This window comes from Peromyscus eremicus, chromosome 5, assembly GCF_949786415.1.
Source record: "Peromyscus eremicus chromosome 5, PerEre_H2_v1, whole genome shotgun sequence".
NCBI lineage: Eukaryota > Metazoa > Chordata > Mammalia > Rodentia > Cricetidae > Peromyscus > Peromyscus eremicus.
The window spans coordinates 67,407,740-67,432,753 of record NC_081420.1 but is presented as its reverse complement, the minus strand read 5'-3'; the positions used below and the strand labels follow the sequence as shown (position 1 = coordinate 67,432,753).

The window sequence follows — 25,014 nt, the reverse complement described above, 5'->3', positions numbered from 1 at the left end:
ACCCATAGTTTTCCAAAGCTAAGAATGGTGGAAATAAGTATAAATGTATGGGGTAGGCCAGAAGATATATTTATTAAGACAGAAACTACTAGCTGTGGTATTTATTACAAAATGAGCATATAATAAGATACAAGAAAGCTAAACACACAGGTTATGTCAAAAATTACTGTGTTAGTTGACACTTTACTGCAGTTCTGTTCTGTTATCAATGCTTTGACTACATGAAGGACATAGAAGACTTTTGTGCTATCTATGCATAGATCCTGGTAAATTCATATTATCTCAAAATTAAAAGAAAATTAATATAATTTTGCAATTATTACAGAGTGATCTCAGTAGGAATTTGTGATATAATGATTTCATTTGTAGTTCCTTATTTCCTTATCATTTTATCAAACAATAATAATGACATAAAAAAATAATACTTTTGCTAACAATGTTTAAAAAATTCGTACTAGGGTTAGAGAGATGTCTTAGTAGTTTGGAGCACAGGCTCCTTTGGCAGAAGACTGGAATTCTATTCCCTGTACTCACAAAGAGATTTACAACTGTTTATAACTGATGTTCCAGGGGTTCCAATGCCTTCTTCTGGCCTTTGTGGGCAATGCATACAGGTAATACACATACAGACATACAAAACACTCCAAACAAATAAATTAAAATAATTAAGTCTTTAAAAATATCTTCTACGTGAAGTATATTTGTTAGCATATGAAAATATTTTACAGAGTATTTTGAAAAACTTCCCCTTATAATGCCAAACTTCTGAAAACTTAAAATTAATTTTACATACATAAAGCATTTGAGTGATCAATAAAAGCACCTCGTACATAAATTCTTCTTCTCTATTGACAATCTGAGTGCAAAATTTGGACAATAATACCCTACTGCGTTATGTAAAATACTGCATAAGGAAGAGCAGGGATCAGTTCTGATAACTGTGAATAGAAAATGAAAGGTTTCTAATCTTCAAGCCACTCAGCAGCAGACTTCAGTAATGACTTCCTAAAGCTTAGGGTAGCCGATCCTTCACAGGAAACTTGGCTTATTAACATTATGATACCTGACCTACTTTCTAACATAATCTCTCAAAGAAAGCAAAAAATTCCCAGCTCATGATTAATAAAGTTTCTGAAAACACACCAGTTGTTTGCAGGGTGATGTTTCACCTTTATGCAAGCCAATGTTGGGATTAGTGTTTAAACACGACTTCATTATTTCTCTCTCTCTTCTCCCCAGAAGCAATTTGCACTTAACTAAAACTCCTCTCTCTCAAAATGTGGATGTTCATACATCCTCTTCCTTTACTAGACAAGAACCTCCAAAATCATTCATGCCTTATCTTCTTTTCTTTGACTCTGCTGAGGCCAGGTATATTGGAGCTACCAGTGTATACCACACAAATGGAGGCAAGAGAAGCTTGGTTCTAGTATGTCAGGTGGTGTATGTTAATTACAAATTATTTGCTTAGATTTTTACATGAACTTTGATTGAGTGAAACATCAGGTTTCTAACACTTGATGGTTTGGCTTAGTTTTTTGACTTTGTAACATGCAAAGAGACACATGTTAAGTAAGAACCAAACTTCAGATACTGAATTTAGATTATACTGGACTGGATGTATGCTGTAAGAGTCTCTCTTATGATGCTAGACAGCTCCAAGTCATTCATTCATTCTCTAGGGCACACAGCTAATATTCTGGAGTATAGTACACTGCACTATTAAGCTATGATGGCTCATAGATAAGATATATTAAATACACTTTGCTTAATTATATTTTCAATTTACAGTGATTGATGGGGCACAATCCAGTATATATTTAGAAGTGTCTTAAAATCATCAACAATTTTCAGTACCCAGGCTAGTGCACAAAGAAATTCACAGGGGACACTCAGTAGTGCCATATTCATTTTTGCCACAAATAACACAAATTTCAATGCAGTGTTTTAGATGGAGCATGGAACTGGGTGTAACAGAGGGGTAATGCAGAGAAGAATATAAGCTACTCTGACTAACAACTTAACGGGGTTGGATGGCTCAGCAGCTGAGATAACTGGCCACTCTTCCAGAGGACATGAGTTCAATTCCCAGAACTAACATGGTGGCTCACAATCATCTGTAACTCCTGTTCCAGGGGATAGGATCTGATGTCCTTCTCTGGCTTCTGTGGGCACCAAGTACACACATGGTGCACAGATACACTTGTAGGCAAATACTATACAGAGAAAACTTTAAAAATAGCTATATCATTTAATCTTATCTCCTTCTCCCCCCAGACTGATGTTTTCACTAGAAAATTAGAGAATTCTAATTTCTAAATGGGAGTTAAGATGAAAACAACCCAATAAGTTACTAAAATCATAAATGGTGACTGTCTAGTGATATTATCCTTGTGTTATCATAAAAGCCAAAGGAAGGCAGGCGGTGGTGGCACATGCCTTTAATTCCAGCACTCAGGAGGCAGAGCCAGGCGGATCTTTGTGAGTTCGAGGCCAGCCTGGTCTACAGAGGAAAAGGTGCAAAGCTACACAGAGAAACCCTGTCTCAAAAAAAAAAAAAAAAAAAAAAAAAAAAGGAAGGCAGGATGATGACTCAGCTGGTAAAGGTGCTTGCTACCAAGCGTGGCAACCTGTGTGAGTTTGATCCACGGGAACCAATTGGTAAAACGAGAGAAGAAACTCCATCAAGGTGTCCTCTGACCACCATGTGTACTTTGCAACATACATGTGTGCACACATATGTGTTATGCAAATGTACATGAATGCACACAATAATAAATAAACAAATAAATGTAAAAATTATATGATTGTTGACAGGGTAATAGTATAAAAAGGGCTGTTTTAATTATTGCTTTCAAATATACTATATATCACTTGGGTTGAACCAACAGTGCTTCCCATTTTAATTTAAACATAGTTTCTCAATAAGAACTAATGTGACTACCACATTCAATGCCATTATCCACTACTCTAAACATCTATTCCTAATTTTCCCCATTACAATAGCACTGTCACTATAACATAAACGCATATGTGGCACTATAATTATTTTGTTATTTTCTAAATATTGTTATTTTATGTATTTTATTTGTTTGTGTTCCTCACTACAAAAACAACCATTTACAATTGAAAATTCATGTCTATGTTACACTGCATTATCTCAAGGAAACAGGAAAAAGCATGGTACATAATAGATAATCAATAAATATTTTCTGAAGAAATAAATAAATGTTCTTATGTAATAACTTTGACAAAAATAATAAATGGATCCATATTGCTAAAAAACATGCACTTAGTGAAGTTTGGATCCTGTTTTTCTGCTTATTTTGGCCCTATGCCTCAGGGAGCTTCTGGTCTAAGGAAGATCAGAAAGACATGAAGTAGTCCTGGACACTACCCACAGCTGTCAGTGTTAGGCAAGAATGTTATAATCAATTTCATCAAATTTGACAAGCAAGCAAAAGTTTACTTAGCAAGAAAATACTAAGAAGAAAACAGAACCCTACAAAACTAGAAAGGTTCTCCACAATCTCTTTGATAACAAAGATGCAAAAATCCTCAATATAATTATTAGCATGTCCAACACAAAACTGTATAAAAAATAATTGTACATCATAACCAAATGACATTACTTATATGCTTGTAAGCCTGATTCAGCACTCAACAACCATGCAATACAGTTCATCAAAATAGGCTGAAGAGGAAAAGTCTTTTAATATTGACAGATAGGGAAAAAGCATTGTCAAAGTCCACTGAAAAACTGTCAGCAAACTAGACATAAATGGAAAGTTCTTCAACTTTATATAAACTGCATCAACAGAATATTACAAATAATATATTTAATGAGAAAAATGTATGTTCTATTGTTGTCATCAGAAACAAGACTCTCATTCTCTTTGAATGTTAGACAGGATGTAATAGGGCAATGAAAGTAGAAAAGAAAGTCAAAGTAAAGGAACAAATAAAATTGCCATTATGACATATGACATAATAGAATATGTAAAAGAAATCCAAAAGAATAAACATCAATAGAGTCATGAAGTTAATAAGCAATTGCAATAAAGTTGTGAGATTCAGATTAATGTAAACAAGTCAGTTGCTCTCCTATACATTAGCAGGAACCAACTAGAGTTTGAAAATAGTAATATAGGAAAATATTAATGTGTGAGTGTAGCAAAATATATACCAGATTTATATGAGGAAAACCATAAAATGTATGACGGATCAAACAATAACTAAACACAGGAGGTTATTTTTCATAATCATGAAGAATACTTAATGTTGTCACAATGACAACTCATAACTAGTTCTATATTTACTGTCAATGAAATCCCCAATGAAATATTTCATGGCTGCTAACAAATTGATCATAAGTTTACAAGAAGGGAAAAAGCCCAGTAACAGAGAACCAAGATCAGTGGTTTCAAGCTTTGCAATGAAATAGTCATCAACACGGTATAGTTTTGTCCCTGGCCTACACCTCTATGGAATCCTCCCACACCACTGAGGCCAGGCCAGCATCCTGAACCCCAGGTAAGACTGCCCACCACCCTGCCTGCACTTCTACAGCATAACTCCAACTGCCCCTCCTCACCTCATCACCATATCCCAGCCCACACCTCTGACAGAAACCTTCTACCCTATCAGAGGCAAGGCCAGAATCCTGATCCCCAGAGGCCAAACCAGCCTCTTGAACCACAGAGACCAGGCCAACTCCCTAAAAACAGGCAGAAGCCTCCTACCTCAACAGAAGCCAGCCCAGTATCTGAACCCCAGAGGAACATCAGCCAGATCAGAGGCTATGTACATGCATAGCCAGAACTTCAGCCCCAAACTTGGGTAGCAACACCCTACTGGACAAGAAGCCTTGGAGATCATCAGAAGTCCAGCCCCCAATGCAGGCCCAATGCAGGCTAAGACCCTCACTTAATCATAGACCATGGCAGCCAGAAGACCAGAGAAGAATTAGAAACCAAGGAAGAAAACATCCATCCAACAAAGACAAATCCAAAATTTGGCACCTAGACATATAATCAATCCAAATTCAGATGCCAAAATTTAAGTGTGAGAACACAAGCAATAACATCCAGGGCAATATGTTACCACCAGAGCCCAGTCATGCCACTACAGCAAACCCTGAATATTCCAACACAGCAGAATCACAAGAGAACAATCTTAAAACCAACTTTATAATGAAGATAGAGGTCCTTAAAGAGGAAATGAAATGCTCCCTTAAAGAAATCAAGGAAAAAACAAAAAAAAAAATTTGGAGGAAATCTACAGATCCCTTAATGAATGCCAAGAAAGCCAAGAGAGAACAAACAGTTGAAGCAAACTATTGAAGATAAGAATATTGATATCGAAGCAATTAAGAAAACACAAACTGAGGGAATTTGGGAAATGGAAAATCTGGGTAAGCATACAGAAACTACAGATGCAAGCATCACCAACAGCATTCAAAAGATGGAAAAGAGAATCTCAGGCACTGAAGATACAATAGAAGAAATAGATTCATTGGTCAAAGAAAATGTTAAATCTAAAAAACACCTAACACAAAACATCCAGGAAATCTAAAATACCATGAAAAGACCAAACCTAAGAATAATAAGAATAGAAGAAGGAATAGAGTCCTAGCTAAAAACCTAGAAAATACATTTTAAAAAATCATAGAACAAAATTTCCCTAACCTAAAGATGGACATAACTATAAAAGTACAGAAGCTTACAGTACACCAAACAGATTGGATCAGAAAAGAAAGCGCCTGTGTCACATAATAATCAAAACCCTAAGTATATAGAACAAATAAAGAATATTAAAAGCTGCAAGGTAAAAAGACAAAGTAACATATAAAGGCAAAGTCATAAGAAATACATCTGACTTCTCAACTGAGACTCTAAAAGCCTGGACAGATGTCCTGCAGACTCTAATAGACCATGAATGCTAGCCTAAACTAATACACCCAGCGAAATTCTCAATCACCATAGATGGAGAAAACGAGGTATTTCATGACAAAGTCAAATTTAAACAATATCTATCCACAAATCCAACCCTATAGAAGGTACTAGAAGGAAAACTCCAACCCAAGGAAGTTCACTACATCCACATAAACACAGACAATAGATAATCTCACACCAACAAAATCCAAAGAAGAGAAACACACACACACACACACACACACACACACACACACACACACACACACGCAAACACACACACTACCACCACCACCACCAATAATAATATAACAGGAACAATCAGTAGTTGTAGTGATATTGTGTTCCTCAATATATTGTGCATACTAATAAACTTATCTGGGTTCCGAGAACAGAACAGCTGCACTGGAAACAGCCAGGCATAGTGACACATGCCTTTAATCCCAGGAAGTGATGGCAGGAAGCAGAAAGGTATCTAAGGCATGAGGAGCAGGAACTAGAGCCTGGTTAAGCTTTTAAGCTTTTGAGCAGCAGTTCAGCTGAGATCCATTTAGAAGAGGACTTCCAGTCTGAGGAAACAGGATCAGTTGAGGAATTGGCAAGGTGAGGAAGCCGTGGCTTGTTCTGCTTCTCTGATCTTCCAGCATTCACCCCAATAACTGGCATCAGGTTTGTTTTCATTAATAAGACATTTAAAATTCATGCTACAAGTAGTAATTAGTATCTCTCAATATCAATGGACACAATTCACTAATAAAAAGACACAGGCTAACAGGAAGGATACAAAAACAGGATCCATCCTTTTGTGGCATACAAGAAACACAGCTCAACATCAAAGATAGGTGTTATCTCAGAGTAAAGGGTTGGAAAAAGATTTTCCAACCAAATGGCCCTAAAAAGCAAGCAGATGTAGTTATGGTAATTTCTAACAAATAGATTTCAAATGAAAATTAATCAAAAGAGATGGAGAAATACATTTCTTACTTGTTAAAGGAAATATCAACCAGGATGATGTCTCAATTCTGAACAACTATGCCCCAAATGCAAGGGCATCCACATTTGTAAAAGAAACATTACTAAAGCTTAAATCACACATCTAACCCTACACGTTAATAGTGGGAGACTTCAACACTGCACTCCCACTGATTAACAGGTTGTCTAGACAAAAACTAAACAGAGAAATAATGGAACTAATAGATGTTTTGACTCAAATGGACCTAATAGGTATCTACAGAACATTTTACCTAAACACAAAAGAATATACCTTCTTCCCAGCACATCATTGAACCATCTCCAAAATTAACGACATAGTCACAAAGCAAGTCTCAACAGATACAAGAAAATTGAGATAACTCTCTGTATCCTATCAGACCACTGTGGATTAAAGCTGGATATCAACAACAAGAGAAACAAAAGAAAGCCTAAAAACTTATGGAAAATGAACAACTTTTTACTCAGTTACCACTGGGTCAAGGAAGAAATTAAAGACTTCCTAGAATTCAATGAAAATGAATGCACAACATACCCAAACTTGTGGGACACAATGAAAGCAGTGCCAGGAGGAAAGTTCATAGCACATAGTGCCTACATAAAGAAACTAGAGAATTTCACACCAGTGATTTAACAGCACAGATGAAAGATCTAAAATCTAAAATGCAGAAACACTCAAAAAGAGTAGATGGCAGGAAATAATCAAACTGAAGGCCGAAATCAATAAAATAGAAACAAAAGGAACAGTACCAACAATCAATGAGATAAAGAGTTAATTCTTTGAGAAAATCAACAAGATAGACAAACCTTTTTCCAAACTAACTAAAGAGCAGAGAGAGAATATCTAAATTAACAAAATCAGGAACAAAAAGTGGGACGTATTAACAGACAATGAGGAAATCTGAAGAATCATTAGGTCATAATTCAAAAACCAGTACTCCCAAAAATTGGAAAATTTAAAAGAAATGGACAATTTCCTCAATAGATACCACTTACCAAAGTTAAATCAAGATCAGATAAACAATTTAAATCGATCTATATCACCCAAGGAAATATAAGCAGTCCTTAAAAGTCTCGCCAGGAAAAGAAGGCAAGGGTCAGATGATGGTTTCTGTGCAGAATTCTACAAGACCTTCAAAAAAAGAACTAATACCAACATGCCTCAATTTATTCCAAAAACAGAAACAGAAGGAACATTGATAAACTCATTTTATGAGGCCACAGTCACCCTGAAACACAAACCACACAAAGACTCAACAAAGAAAGAGAATTACAGACTAATCTCCCTCATGAACACTTATGCAAAAATAATAAAGTACTCACAAACCAAATCCAAGAATACATAAAAAAATACTTTAAAAATACATCCACTTCAATCAAGTGGTCTTTATCCCAGAGATGCAGGGATGGATCCACATATGAAAATCTGTCAATGTAATCCACCATATGAACAAACTGAAAGGAAAAAAACCACACTACATGATCATCTCATTAGATGCTAAAAAAGCCTTTGACAAAAATCCAATACCCCTTCATAATAAAAAGTTTTGGAGAGATCAGGGATACAAGGGGCATAACCTAAATATAATAAAAGTAATATACAGAAAACCTATAGCCAACATCAAATTAAATGAAGAGAAACTCATATCGATTCCACTAAAATAAGGAACAGGACAAAGCTGTCCACTCTCTCCATATCTATTCAACATAGTACTTGAAGTTCTAGCTAGAGCAATAAGGCAACTAAAGGACATCAAGGGGATACAAATTGGGAAGGAAGAAGTCAAAGTATCATTATTTGTAGATGATATGCTAGTATACAGAAGTACCCCAAAAATTGTACCAGGGAACTCCTACAGCTCATAAACACCTTTAATGAAGTGGCTGGATACAAGATTAACTCAATAAAATCAGAAGCCCCCCCCCCACCATATACAAATGATAAATAGACTAAGAAAGAAATCAGGGAAACAACAGCCTTCACAATAGCCACAAATAATATAAAATATGTTGTAATTCTAACCAAGCAAGTGAAGACAAGAACTTTGAGTCTTTGAAGAATGAAACTGGAGAAAATAACAGAAGATAGAAAGATCTCCCACGTTCTTGGATTGGTAGGATTAACATAGTAAAAACGGCCATCTTATCAAAAGCAATATACAGATTCAACACAATCCCCATTTAAATTCCAGCACACTTTTTTACAGACCTTGAAGGAACAATACTCACCTTCATATGGGGAAAAACCCAGCATATTCATGTAGATGTAACCAACCGTCTTTTTAAATGAGAAACACAGAACCAATGCAAAGAAGAAAGCCAAGAGGTCAGAGCTAAAAGCTAAAACCTTACCCTTCCTCCTGTGGTGGTCCTACCTCTCCAAACCAGAGCTACTTTCTGTGTTAAAGTCCTTATATAGAATTTCTGTTCTGCCTTCTCATTGGTTGTAAACCCAACCACATGACCGCCTTGTCACGGCCTGTCTGTGCAGACCTCCAGGTTTTCCATGATTGGTATTGAGATTAAAGGCATGTGTATCCAATACTGGCTGTATCCCTGAACACACAGAGACTTACCTAGCTCTGCCTACCAAGTGCTGGGATTACAAGCCTAGACCACCACTGCCCTGCTTTCCTATGGCTTGCTAATAGCTCTGACCCCCGGGCAACTTTATTTATTAACATACAAATAACATTTTAATACAAATAAAATATCACCATATATCCAAAACAATCCTGTACAATAAAAGAACTTCAAGAGGTATCACCATCCCAGATTTCAAGCTCTACTACAGGGCTATAGTAATAAAAATCTCATGGTAATGGCCTAAAAACAGACAGTGGATCAATGGAATTGAATTGAAGACACAGACTTAAATGCACACATCTCTATACACCTGATTTTTGACAAAGAGGCCAAAATTATACAGTGGAAAAAAGAAAGCATCTTCAACAAATGGTGTTGGTATAATTGGATGTTGGAATGTAGAAGAATGCAAATTGATCCATATCTATCACCCTGTACAAAACTCAAATTCAAGTGCTCAAAGACTTCAACATTAATCCAGATACACTGAACCTGATAGAAGAGAAAGTGGAGAATAGCCTTGAATGCATTGAAACAGGAGACAGCTTCCTGAATAGAACAGCAGTAATGCAGACACTAAGATCGACATTTAATAAATGGGACCTCATGAAACTGAAAAGCTTCTCTAAGGCAAAAAGCACCATCAATGGGACAAAACAGAAGCTTACAGAATGGGAAAAGGTCTTCACCATCTCCACATCTGAGAGATGGCTGGTTTCCAAAAGATTTAAATAACTCAAAAAACCAAATAATCCAGTTTAATAATAGGGTACAAATCTAAACAGGGAATTTTCAACAGAAGAATCTCAAATTGCTGATAAACACTTAAAGAAATGCTCATCATCCTTAGCCTTCAGGGAAATGCAAATCAAAAGGACTCTGAGATTCCACCTTACACCTGTCAGAATGGCTAAAATCAAGAACACAATTAACAGTATATGCTACAGAGGATATGGAGCAAAGAGAACACTTTCATTGCTGATGGACATGCCAACTTTACAGCCACTATGCATTTTCTCAGAAAATGGGGAATCGATCAACCTCAAGATCTAGCTATACCACTCGGGTATATACTCAAAGGATGCTCAATCATACCACAAGGACACTTGTTCAATGATGTTAGTAGCTGCTTTAATTCATAATAGCCAGAACCTGGAAACAACCTAGATTTTCTTCAACTGAAGAATGGATAAAGAAAACGTGGTACATCTACACAATGGAGTATATTACTCAGCTGTTAAAAACAATGACATCATGAAATTCAAAGGCAAATGGACAGAACTGAAAAGATTATCCTGAGTGAGGTAGCACAGACCCAGAAAGACAAACATGGTATATACATACACATATAAGTGGATATTAGCTGTAAAGGAAAGGATAACCATGCTACATGCCACAGTCCCAGAAAGGCTAGGTAATAAGGCAAGGTAGACACTCAGATCTCCCTAGGAAGAGGGACTAGAAGAGATTTCATGGGTGGACTTGGGATGGGTGGGGATGGGAACATGAGGGATTAGGTGTGAGTGGGGAGAGGGGAGAATACTGAAAGAGCCAACTAGAAAGTGGGTCATTTCAGGGTCAGGTAGAAACATAGTGCAAGAGAAACTCCCAGGAATCTACAAAGATGAAACCAGCCAAGACTCCAAGCAAAAGAGGATATTTACCCTGAACTGGCCATCTCCTGGGACCAAGCAAGACAACCAGTGGACCGACTGGGACACAAACCCAGCCAAATAACATTTGACCTACAATCTGGCCTGCTTTGGGATATGCTGTGGAAAGGGTAACACAGAGATTGTGGCAGTTGCCAATTAATGACTGTCCCAGCCTGAGACCCATGCCATGAGAGTGAGCTTACCCTGACACTGCCTAGAGCTCTGGATCCCATGGACTAGATGACCCAAAGTCCTAGGATAGAACCAAACACAACTGCAGGAAAAAAATGTCAATGTAATGATACCTAAAGATATTCTGTTATACTCATATTGTGGTCCCTAGCCTGATAGTCATCATAGAGACTTCATCCAGCAACTGGTGAAATCAGATACAAAGACCCACAGCCAAACATTAGGCCAAGCTTGGGGAATCCTGCTGAAGAAGGGGGAGAAGGATTGTAGGAGCCAGAGGGGTCAAGAACACCACAAGGAAACCAACAGAATCAACTAACCTGGGTTCAAAGGAACTCACCCACCGAGACTGAACTGACAACCAAGGAGCCTACATGGGACTGACCTAGGCTCTCTGCATATATGTGACAGTTATGTAGCTTGGTCTTCTTGAGGGAGTCCTAACAGTGGGAGCAAGACTGTCTCTGACTTTTGTGCTGGCTCTGAAGACCCTACTCCTCATACTGGGTTGCCTTTCCCAGCCTTAGTACAAGGCAAGGTACATAGTCTTACTCAGCTTGATATACCATGTTTTGTCAATATTCATAGGAGGACTGCTCTTTTCCTGAATAGAAACAGAGGAGGAGTGGATGGGGGTGGTGAAGAGGGGAGGTGGGAGGAGGGACTAGAAGGAGAGAAGGGAGAGGAATCTGCAGCTGATATGAAAAAAAATCATTACAATATTTTAAAAATGGAAATAAATAAAATAGTGTGTGTGTGTGTGTGTGTGTGTGTGTGTGTGTGTGTGTGTGTGTACAAGATTCATTAAATGACCAGTGGTAAGATTTCTTAATGATCTCTCATAGAATCAGAGTATGGATCCCAGAACACACATTGGACAACTTATACATTCCAAGACTCCAGCTCCAAATGATTAGATGCCTACTTGTGGGCTCCATGTGTACACATACAGCAGACAGATACACAGACACACATAGAACACATAAAAAATAAGATAAATATTTTTAAAGTATACAATACATAAAAAATATTTTCACCGTATCTAGAAAGTTAAGACACAAGTAAATAAATAAAAGCCCATTTTTCAATAAATCACAGCAGAGAAGTGGACATTCACATCAAAACAAAGGAAGTGTACATGGATGGCATTCCCTTCACACACACACACACACACACACACACACACACACACACACAAAATGCATAATGAATTGTAGACCCAAATGTAAGAACTAAATATAAAAATCCTACCAAACTACATGAGGAACATCTAGAAGACCTTTTTTTAAAGGCAAAAAAGAAAAATTAAGACACAATATCAAAGCATAATCCATGAAAGAAGTCATTGATGAGATGAACCTTATTTCAATTGAAATTGATTCTTTATCTAGTAATCTCTAAGAATATTCCAAGCCTGGGAGAAATATCTATAAACCAGATATTTGTAATTCTGGCACACCTACTGTGAGGTAGGAATTTGAGACGAGAATGAGCCAGAACTCATTTTTTGAGTATTCAAAGAAGAACAGAGAGAGAGGAAGGGGGGATAGACAGAGAGACAGAGACAGAGATAGAATAGAGACTATCTGAAGGTGGGAGAGGAAAATGAATTCCTAAAAGCTATTCTCGAACTTCCACATGAGCTATGGCACGTATATTCCTGCCTTCACCCAAAACATATACACAATTATAATAAAAAAGATTTAAGACAACATAGAGAATAATAACACACTTTTGAAAAAAATACTTTACACATTTAGCAATGACTTAATCTAGAAATATATATTAAGTCCCAGGACTCAATAAAATATAAATATTTCTATTTTTAATGGAGAAAAGCAAATCTAAAGGATGGCTAGGCAGACAAAGGCTTTTGCTGCCAAATGTAACAACTGGAGTTCAGTGTCCAGAACCCACACACACAGTAGAAGAACAGAACTGAATCCTGTAAGTTGTCCACTGATTTTCAGATGTACACCATGACTTATGTGCATACACACATGCATGAACATACATACAGAAAACCAATAAATGCATAAAATTACTTTGTGGCTAAAGGGTTTCAGTGGAGTTAAAAAAAAAGATGCTCAGCATCATTAGTGATTTGAGAAATCTAAATTCAAACCACAGTGAGATTCCACTCAAACACAGACACACTTTAAATGTAAACAAGCCAATCCACTGCTTCAAGATTTGCTTATATCCCTTTTCATAAAGGCTCTCTGCCATACCATTTACAAACATAATACATGCTTGTGTGTGCATTTGTGTGTGTTGATATGTGTTCTATGCATCTACCTGCCAACACAGAGAAAAGGTTTTCTATTTAACAGAAGTATGTGGTATATGCCCAGGAGGAAATTTTTGTTTTACTTATTATGTATTCTTATAAAACTCATACATTGCGTAACATATGACTGACCCATAAACACTGATAAAATTGTTTTTCCACTCCAGTTTTCACTATTTTTCTTGATATTTTAGCTGAGTTGTGAAAACCTTACCAATCTTTTCAAATTAGCTGAGTATTATCTTAACAAGTCCCATAAGCCTTGTTAAGAATTGTTTTATGCCCCTTTGTCTGGAAACATTTCCTAATTTTATTGTATTTTCTGAGGGAAGGGCAGGGTTTACTAAAATATCTTTCAAATCCTACCCAGTGGGAATTTTCCTGTCTACTGGCAGAGTCCAGCCTATTTCCAAGCACATATTAATGTATCTTTAATATAACTAAAGTTTTGAAATTAAATTAATGTTTAAATATGTGATTTCCATTGTCTTTATATGCACATTTTCTGGGTGTTTAAAATGAAGAGGAATCTGAAGCTGCTCAGTTGTGTTACACATTCACTTATCACATGGCAGAACTCAAGTATTTCGATGATGTCTGCTATACTATCTGTTATATACCATTAATAAATTTCCAATTCAAATACTAAGAGGAAGTCCAGCAGGGTATTTCATGCCTAATTTCCCAGCACTTTTGTGGTGTTTGAGACCGAAGGATCCTGAGTTTGCATGCCAGCCTGGACTGTACAGCAACAATATCAGCAATCCTTTATCTGAAATGATTAATGAAATACAATAAAATTACAAAGAACAGAAATTACAATGATTTTCCTTGGAAGCCTTTATATCAATTATATTAAATTAAGGATTTGAAGATTTTAGATGTACAAATCTGATTGAGGGACTGTTTCCAACATTTTAGAGGTGTTATTCAAATGCTAAAGCAACATGTGATTTTCATTTTCTGATAGGTTGTGATTTCACAGTTCATATTTACATTAAATTAAGCAATAGATAAATTTGTGTTATAATTTACTATCTTGTACTCCAAATATCAGACATAGTGCATGTCAGAGTTGACATCATTATTCTTTATGCTATTTGTAGATGGTGCACTTCTTACTAATGATGATGCTTCAGGAGGTGTAATTTTCTTTAGTTGTGATACATGTTCAAGGTGTGCTTAGAATTCTCAATAAAAAGGTAGACTTTTAAGCCCAAAGCTTTAATTGGTTGCCAGCCAAAGTTCTGAAGTCAGTTGCTATAGTGATTCTTTTAATTGTTTCTTCCTATTCTTCCAGATCTAATTAGAACATCAAAGTTTATAGCATATGTAGGATAGTAACTGCACTCATAATTCCTTCAGCAGGTTCGAGCTACTCTGTAATTAAAACAGAACATTGAAGACTGGGAATGCATTAGAATGTTTAAACTGCATGATAGAAGTAAGCAAGGCTGTGGGAAAAGGGATTCCATTTCTGTAATTAGAACCAGGTCAAATATGATTACTCTTGGTGATCTTAACTTTTTGTTGGCCATTTTTACTAAGGAGTTGAAAACATTGCCCCTTTTCTGTGCAGTCTCTGGAACAAATTTAAATTCCATACCTCTATTTCTGATATGCACAGGCCCACTAAAACTTTCAAGGCATTTAGGAATGTGATCACCCCAAAACATATCCTGAAAGGCAGGCACGATATATCTTGCCTATAATCTCAGCACTAGAGAGGTGAAGGAAGGAAGATCACAGTTGATAGCTAGTCTTAGCTACACAGTTACTTTGAGAACAGTTTGGCTCCATGAAACTGTATCTCAAGAGAGCAAACAGGTCTAGCGCAGGCAATCTCAGCCATTATGAGTGTGGAAAGGAAGGAAGGGAGGGAGGGAGAAAAGGAAAGAAGAGGAAAAGGGGGAGGAGAAGAGAGAACTGAGAACATTTAGGAAGAATTACCCCCCTATGGCTGTTTCATATAAAAGAATGTTCAATAGAGAAAGTTTTCAATATATATCCCATAGTATATTACTGAATTTCATAAGTACCAAAATCCTAAAATATTAATAATATTGTAGCATAAATGCCATTAGGAAAAGTTTATTCAGCAGTAAATTGATGCTTTGAGTACTGAAAAATATATTAAATTATATCTTTTAAAATGACAAAGGCTACATTACAATTGATTTTCAAAAATTTCTGCATTATTTAAATAATAACTTGATCAATTAGAATGTTATTCAAATGAAAATGCCATTAAAGAAGCTATACAATCATTTGATACAAAATTTAACTGAAATGTAGCAGAAAATATTCAAAGGTAAATATAAATACTAATAGTTACATATTAATAAATACAGTACTTATGATTACCCAAATATTTTGCTTTGTTTATACACTTTTATGTATATCAATAACTATTTTATAGATATATGTATGTATGTATGTATGTATGTGCATAGTGTATGTACATGTTCATGCAGATGTATACACATGTGTAGAAGTCTGCCTGCACATGTGTGCATGAGTGGAGAGGCTGGAAGTCAATATTAGGCATCTTCTTCAATCAGCCTTCATAGCATTTTTTTAATACAGGCTTTCCCATCAATCCTGAGGCTCACTATCAGGTTAGGCTGGCTGACGAATGAGCTCCATAGATCCACTTGCCTCCATCCTCCAGTGCTGGGTCTCTAGATGTGTGCTATCTTCCAGGGTTTTACATGTATGCTAACGATCCTGACTCAGGTTCTCACGTGTGCATGGCACACACTTTATAAATCAGGCAATCTCTCAGCTCAATCACTTTTCAGAATGAATTCGTTTTTAATATAGAGTTTTGGTAGCTTGAGCAGAGCAATAGATCATAAATCAAAGTACTCAGGTACTAAGACCAACAGTACCAGCAGTATGAATTTTGATGAAACGTAAACTAGTTTTTTTGGAAGTTTCACCTATAATAAACACTAATAATTTTTGTCCCATTTTCTTCTAAGGGTTTAAGGAAAGATCAAATGGAAATGAGTAAATAGAGGCTTTAAACATTAAAAGTTCTATGTAAGTAACTGTTCTCATATTAAAGTTGCTATTGAATGTGCAGATTTGGTTTCAAGAAGCAAATAATACCTAACTAGAACATTCTAGCTCAGAACTGATAACAATAGAATGACCTATCAACCTTCATTTTGACAATCTGTATTCACCTCATTTACAGTGAAATGAAGCAACCTTGGATTATGCCACACAATGTTACAAGATTACCTGAATGAGCACATATGGCCCATTTAGCAAAGGGCTTTTTAATAGGTACTGTCTAGTATGACTTGAACCCAAACAGCAGCTCTAGAGAGTTAATCTGTATCTATTACGCTAAAACACTTTGTTTTTCTTAATACATTTTCAGAGCATTATTTTGTTTTATTTATTAAGATATCACACCTGATTATTCACGTAAATAAATGTCAGCCTTTTAAAATCAATGTGCACACATTTATCAATCAACATAAATTGACTTTGATGGGAACTTGGCCTCTGTTTTCTAAACACATTGTTTCATATGGTAAATAGCTGTTTCCCTACCTACTTTCCAATTTAACTCCAATTATCTTATACCTTCATGTAAAAAAAAAATGTCATTCATCAGTTTTCCATAAATTGTGTTCAAAGTTAAGTACTGAGGAGAAAGGAGATCACTTAAATAGTTAAATCAATATAGCTGCATCTGCCACTGAAATCTACCTAAAATTTATATTTCAATGATGAATGGCAAGTAAGGACCTGAAAAATACTTTCACTTACCACAGATTAACATGGTCTCATCTGAATTATCTGCACAGTCATTCACAAAGTCACACAGCTTGTCCTTTGAAATGCAGTGCTTGTTAGCACACATGAATTCGTCAGCAGTACACTTTCTGTTTGTGCTAAGTAATGGGGAGCAATCTTGAAATGAAACATCATCTACTGCCACATCTCCTATGTAACTAATACCACGTTTTGCCCTAAAGATAATCTAGAAAGATAAAGAAGAAAAGACGATAAGCATTACCCTGTCAAGAAGTCCAGAACTCAAACATGCTATCAAGAACATTTAGATTGACTTTCATGACAAATACCCCCAAATGAAAGTGACCTCCATAATGATAATAGATCAGAAAGACTCAGCATCATTAGAATCTGTACTATACATAGTGTCTGAGAATATGAAAAAAAAAACACCACCATTACCTAATATATGTATGGTTAGCATATAGCCTAGACCCCAGGCAGAAGCCATGCACCTACTTCTACTCCCTGTGCTGGCTCTCAAATCCAAAACAAGATTGCTTACTTCTTAGATACACACACACACACACACACACACACACACACACACACACACACACACACACACACACACAGAAAGCCCAGGTACTTTTGTGTATCTATAGACTGAAAATGTACCCATTATATTATTCATAGGACTAAACTGCTGAAAAGACTGTGAGTAGATATTTTTGCATACATGGCAAAGTCCTCAATACACACATATACACAGAGCAGTTTGTGTTTATGGTTGCCCTGGTTATTATAATAAAACATTGTGTTTAAACATAGGGTTCTCTCAAATAAGATTATGCAGATTTCTCAGTGCTGTTTCACTGTGTATGTCATGGGTTACATACTTTCCTCTTGGGATGGGTAATTCATACGAAAAAGCAAATGTTTACATGCTATCCATACTTTTAAGATTCAATCAACATAAACAGACTTTTTAGTCAAATTTCAATATGTATACTTTTGAATCTTAGAAAAAAATAAATTCATAAGTTTTTCTACATGCTAAAATCTCACTTACTACAATTTTGAACATAATTTCTCCATGTTAATATTTTATATTCATAGAGGAGGTAAGGAATTTGCTACCTGGCATTTTCCTGTGTCTGACAGAAGCAAATCCATTCAAATAGTCTCACTGAGATTTTTTTGTCTCCATTGGACATCCATAGAAGTTGAATATCTAGCTTCCTTCTAATGATGTTTTCTATTATGTAAAGTCATTAATTTATTCTCGAACCTTTATTTCTTCAGGTTAAACTTCCTGCCCATATACTAAACTATCTCCAAATGCCTAACAAGAAAACTAGATAGTCAAATAGAGAGCAAGAAATATATGACTTTTATCTGTATGGCATTCCAGGAAGCTGGGCACAGTGTAGTATCTATCAAGCCCTTATACAAATAGATCAGGTAGAGCTTCCATTGTTGAAAGAGGCTGGTCTATCACAGAAAGGATCACAGAGATATATCTGCTATATATTCACAAGCACCAAGCCACTCGTGCTATACAAACGAGAGAACAAAGGTAATATTTTACTATGATCTTATTGCTTGAGTATTTTCAAATTCATGCAACTCAAATCCACATAATTAAGACTAAGAAGAAAACATTCTCCTACATAATGGTAGGAGGTTCTTGCTCTATTTATCTTAAGGGCCAAGATTCAATTCCCATCCAAACTAGGGATATCCTAATTCTGGGAGTCAAATCTCAGAACTGGGGGAGGTGTTCTTTGAATGTGAGAAGCTTGCTGAGAGTAAAAGACCATTATCACTCAAATTAAGTGTACCTAGAAGTGTAAGTGTCTAATTGGGAAAAGTTATGGCTTTCTAAAATGGTAAAATCTTTATGGAAAATGCCATATGGAGTGTTAAATGTTCTACATTCACACAGCACATCAAATTGGGAATGGAAAGAGATGAAGATAATGCAAGAAATAAAGAAATTAGTATTCAAGACAAAAATTAACAAAGTTCTGTCTTCACAAAATCCCTTGGGTTACAAACCTCTGAATGTGAGTGGATGCCTAAGAACACTTCCACTTTCTTCCACTGTGGCCCTTGCTGCCCACTCTGAGCCCACACTTTGGAGGTAACATTGCCTTTTTTGATAAGTACCTGCAGAGATAAATCAAGTAATAAGTTTTTAAATATTTAGACTTTAAACATGTGGGATTTTTAGGTTTTTAATACCTACATATAGTCCCTGAGAGAAAAATCTAAGACATTTTTCATTAGATATCTTTGTTTTCTACTGTGATCATACATACCATGCTGCAGGGGTATCTCACAAGTTCTGTGTAATGGTGTGATAAAGGTGTGCATGAGTATCTGTCAGTCAAGAACTAATGTATCCAGGCACCATTTCATTAGGAATTCAACTCTACTGGTTTTATGAAAAATGTGGCAGCAGCAGCAGCTGATATTTTACATATTAAGTAATATACAGATGATTGAAAGGAAAAGTATTAAATTGCTTAGTGGAACATTCTTTTGAGAATGGCTTCTTCAGCCAGTTGGTTTTAGCAGACAGTTATGTCATAATATGCTTCCATCACAACGGCATAGATGAGTGATATGTGCAAACACTAACCACACTGTATGAGATCCATGCTCAAGGGTCTTGAAATAAACAAAGACGATTGATTGTATTTGATATAGTTTGTACTTTACTGTCTTGTAAAGGTCCATGGGAAATGGATTGGTTCATAAGTAGTATCATTAGGAAGGAGTGAAATTCTTGAGGGTCATCCTAGCAGTACCTTTTAGGTCACTGAATTTGTGGCCTAATGAAGCTCATAGGACTCAGTACCAATTTCCCTCCTCTTTTCTGTTCAGGTTGTAAAGTATTTTGCTCCACAGTGAAGTCTTTTCATTATGTGTTGCCTTACCACAAGCCCCCAAAGCATTGAAGCTAGTCAGCAAGACTACAGACTTCAAAGCACAATGCCAAATAAACCTTTCTTCTTTATAGGTGAACTGAAACCTTTGTTATAGTGATTATATAGTGTTATTCTTTTAGAATGAAGCAAAATAAGCCACCAAGAGTGTAACTCACCATACATGCTAGCAAAAATCTGTCATTCCAGTACTTAGGAGACTAAGGCAAACCCAAACTATGGAAAATGTTTGAAGCTACCATGGACAATATAGTGAGGACTCATCTCAAAACAAACATGCAGAGAGAGAGAGAGAGAGAGAGAGAGAGAGAGAGAGATCATAAGGAACAGTAGTACAATTCCTCTGTTAAAATAACTAAGATGCTTTATTTTGTAACACTACTTTTTAAATGTAATTTATGCAATTGAAAATATTTAGAAAGAATTTATGTTTAACTTTTAAAAAAGAAACAGGCTTGTGAGATGCTTGTTCCATAAGAATGACAACCATATTTCTGTCGCCACTGTCCAGAGCAGAAACAGCCAAGGCCTGAAAGACATCCTCTGATGTCCACACACATACACCAGCACTCTCACATCATACACGCAAACAATAATAATAAATAAAAAATATAATTTAAATTAGCATTTTAGGATGTTGTGCTTCTTAGATTAAATTCACATAAATTTATTTTACACAACTAGAGTTATCAGAGTAAAATATTGCTAGAAAAAATAGTATCAAATTCTTGGTCTGTTACTATCTATCTTATTCAACACAGTAAAATCAAGAATCATAATTATCAGTAAAAGAAAGCCATTTCTGAAGCATGTTAACAGAATGCACAGGAAGATTTTTTGTATGAACGCCACACATACAGTAGGATTAACAACTAGAGGTAATCTGTAAGTTGATATACTAATAACAAAATAGTTAGTTATTTTGTATAACCATGAACAAATATAAAGAGCATATGTAATACTGTTTAACTATTTAGTAATTAGTTACTTATTAATTACAACCACAGAATATACTAAATTGATAATGTTTATGCTATTAATGAAAACACTAAGTATATTATAGTGAATATTTTGACGAAAATAGTGTGTGAATGTGTGCACATGTGTGTGACTACATGTGTGTAAAAGCTTGTGGATTCTGCCTTTCCTCTCTACCTTTGTTTGTTTGGTTTTTTTTTTTTCTGAAATAGGTTTCTCACTGAACCCCAAGTGCTGTGGGATGTATGGCAAATGTGTTGCTGATTAATCAATAAAACACTGATTGGCCGTTGGCTAGGCAGGAAGTATAGGCGGGGCAAGGAGGAGAATAAAGCTGGGAAGTGGAAGGCTGAGTCAGAGAGACACACTGCCAGCCGCCACGATGACAAACAGCATGTGAAGATGCCCGTAAGCCACGAGCCATGTGGCAAGGTATAGATTAATGGAAATGGATTAATTTAAGCTGTAAGAACAGTTAGCAAGAAGCCTGCCATGGCCATACAGTTTGTAAGCAATATAAGTCTTTATGTTTACTTGGTTGGGTCTGAGTGGCTGTGGAACTGGCAGGTGAGAGAGATTTGCCCTGACCATGGGCCAGGCAGGAAAACTCTAGCAACAAATGGCGTCCAACGTGGTGGCAAGAGTTTCCACCTAAAAATTGAGAAAAAAGATTCTAAAACGGAGCTAAAAACAGTTCCTAATTGTCTCTATCAAATGAGTGGCAGCTGCTGGTTTGAGCTACTTGTGGGTTCCTAGCTTGAGTGCTCGACCTGCAGTATGGCGGGAATGAGGCCTCTGCAAGTGGCACATTAAGCTGCATGGTGGATTTAGACTTTGCTAGTACAAAACAAAAAAAAGAGATTTCTGGGCTACATGCTGCTTGGATAAAAGCATAGACCCATGATAGCTCCCAGAGCTGGTGGTAAACTACCACCACCATGTTGGGAAGCTGAGGTGGGTGGAGCTAGCAGCCACAGCTGCTGCAGTTTAAAGCAATAGATTCACAATAAGACAGATTCAGATGTAATAGTTTAAAATGTGTGTAAAATATACATAGACTTGGAAGAGAGACAAAAAGGAAAATATACAGTTATATAAAGAAATACATAGTTTTTAAAAATAAAGTCTTTAAAGAGACAGTAAAATTAATAAAAAAAATAAGCCACGTAAAGATGAATATTACACAGAGAATCTGGATTGTGTTGTCTTTGGGATTTTTAACTGCAGAAAAACATTTGATTGTAAAAGCTGTTGAGTTATGCCAAAATGTATGTTTTAAAGGTACCTTGACTTCAAAATTTGGATATAAGGATATGTTACTTTGGAAAAGAGTCTCTGCTTTTGTTCCCACAGAAAGCCAAAGGCTATGGATTTGTTCAAGATTAAGATACATCAGGTTTGACCAGCCAAGACCCCCTGAAAGGTCTCCGATGACACCATGACCCAGATGATCTAACATCCAGAACGGTTTGAAGGCATCTGGCTCAGACGATACAGCCTCATGGACTATTCCATAATCCTAAAATTTTCTTTGTTTCCCCATAAGACACAGCGCCCCCCTCCAGCAGGAAGTAGTAAGAGAAGCTACGCCCAAATTCCCAAATTATATGTAATTTTACTTTGTTAAGGTTAAAACCTTCCTTTTTGAAAAAAAAAAAATGGGGGGGGGAAGTGCTGTGGGATGTACGGCAAATGTGTTGCTGATTAATCAATAAAACACTGATTGGCCGTTGGCTAGGCAGGAAGTATAGGCAGGGCAAGGAGGAGAATAAAGCTGGGAAGTGGAAGGCTGAGTCAGAGAGACACACTGCCAGCCGCCACGATGACAAACAGCATGTGAAGATGCCCGTAAGCCACGAGCCATGTGGCAAGGTATAGATTAATGGAAATGGATTAATTTAAGCTGTAAGAACAATTAGCAAGAAGCCTGCTGTGGCCATACAGTTTGTAAGCAATATAAGTCTCTGTGTTTACTTGGTTGGGTCTGAGTGGCTGTGGAACTGGCAGGTGAGAGAGATTTGCCCTGACCGTGGGCCAGGCAGGAAAACTCTAGCAACACCCAAGTTCATGGATTTTATAGGTTTGACTGGCTAAGCCTAAAGCTGCTGTTACAGGAGACTTGCCAACCATGGGCTTTCTATATGACTTCTAGGGGTCCGAAGTCAATTCCTTCTGCTTCTGTGGCATAAATTTTGTCCACTCAGCTTTGACCCAGACCCAAAAACCAGTTTTAATACCAATGTCAAGCAACTGTAAACCATAACTTCATGAGATTGTATAGGCATTTTAGGTTATTAAACAAATGCATTACAAAATAGATGCACACAAATGTACTTTCAAATAATGTTAATTAGAAGACTAATCTGCCATAAATAGATGAGACTTATGGAGATAACCTTGTAATTTTTCCATTATGAAAACCACTAAGAGCATTTTAAAAGTAAGATAGTTTATACAACTTTAAGGGAAAAGGTTTAATATTTTCCAGGCAAATTCTAGAATAAAACAGTCTTAAAGTGTGAGGTAATCATACTCATAACAAATATAAAATAAAATAATTCAATGACTATTGCAAAAGAAGTTGTGAAGCTTGCCACAGCCTGCTTCTTTCTCTTGTGGGGAAAAAGGCAAGTAGCCCAGCTTCATCTTATTGTAAGTATAATGAACACGGGCTCCTTAGCAAGATAAATTTAGCAGTATTTAAAAGGATAGCCTTCATCAATATATTGCTTCCCACAGGACTAATTTAGAAATAGTCATTGTAACCACGCCAGATATTTAAGAGTTAATGTTAGGACATGGCTACCTGCAAAATAACAAATGAGCAGGAACAAATAAGCAATGAAAATTTATATAATGTAAATGGTGATGCTACAAAATAAAAGTGGCTCCATGTGTAATGGCACGTGATCTTACATACAGTTCTCTATCAGAGAACATCCAAAAATGGAGCCAGGACAGAGAGTGGGCATGGCAGTCTAGAATCTCTCTGTTTGGGATACGTATTTTGGTTTTTCAAATAAATTAGACATGAAGCAGAAATAAATCCCAGTTATTTGTCTGGACAAAAAAAAAGCATTGGTTGACCACTTTGTCAAGAAAGAGAAAAGAAAAGAAAAAAATCACAAAATGATGAAACTTGTCAAAGAGAGGAGATCAGTTCTCAGGCTGTTGTACAACCATTATAGGCAATGTAGGGATCTAAGGAATAATAATGTAATAGAATCACACATTGAAAAACATAGGCATACAAATAATATATTTCACTAACTAAGCAAGTGAAAGACATGTATGATAAGAACTTTAAGTCTCTGAAGAAAGAAATTGAAGAAGATATCAGAAAATGGAAAGATCTCCCATGCTCATGGATAGGTAGAATCAATATAGTAAAAATGGAAATCTTACCAAAAGCAATCTACAGATTCAATGCAATTCCTATCAAAATCCCAACACAATTCTTCACAGGCTTGGAAAGAACAATACTTAACTTTATATGGAAAAACAAAAAACCTAGGATAGCGAAAAGAATCCTGTATAATAAAGCAACCTCTGGAGACATCATAGTCCCCAAACTCAAGCTCTACTATAGAGCAATAGTAATAAAAACAGCTTGGTACTGGCATAAAAATCAACATGTGAACCAATGGAATCGAATTGAAGATCCTGACATTAATCCACACACC

At 36.3% G+C, this 25,014-nt stretch overlaps 1 protein-coding gene across 1 annotated transcript in view; it reads right to left on the bottom strand.

The window, feature by feature from the left end:
• The window catches only part of Malrd1 (MAM and LDL receptor class A domain containing 1), a 609,872-nt gene that overhangs the window by 338,947 nt on the left and 245,911 nt on the right, over nucleotides 1-25,014 (bottom strand). Inside the window, exons 22-23 of the mRNA XM_059263620.1 lie at nucleotides 19,461-19,571; nucleotides 17,433-17,646 (exon numbers count right to left, since the gene is read on the bottom strand). Of these exons, the coding sequence (XP_059119603.1) occupies nucleotides 17,433-17,646; nucleotides 19,461-19,571 (325 nt within the window). The remainder of the gene's footprint in view (nucleotides 1-17,432; nucleotides 17,647-19,460; nucleotides 19,572-25,014) is intronic.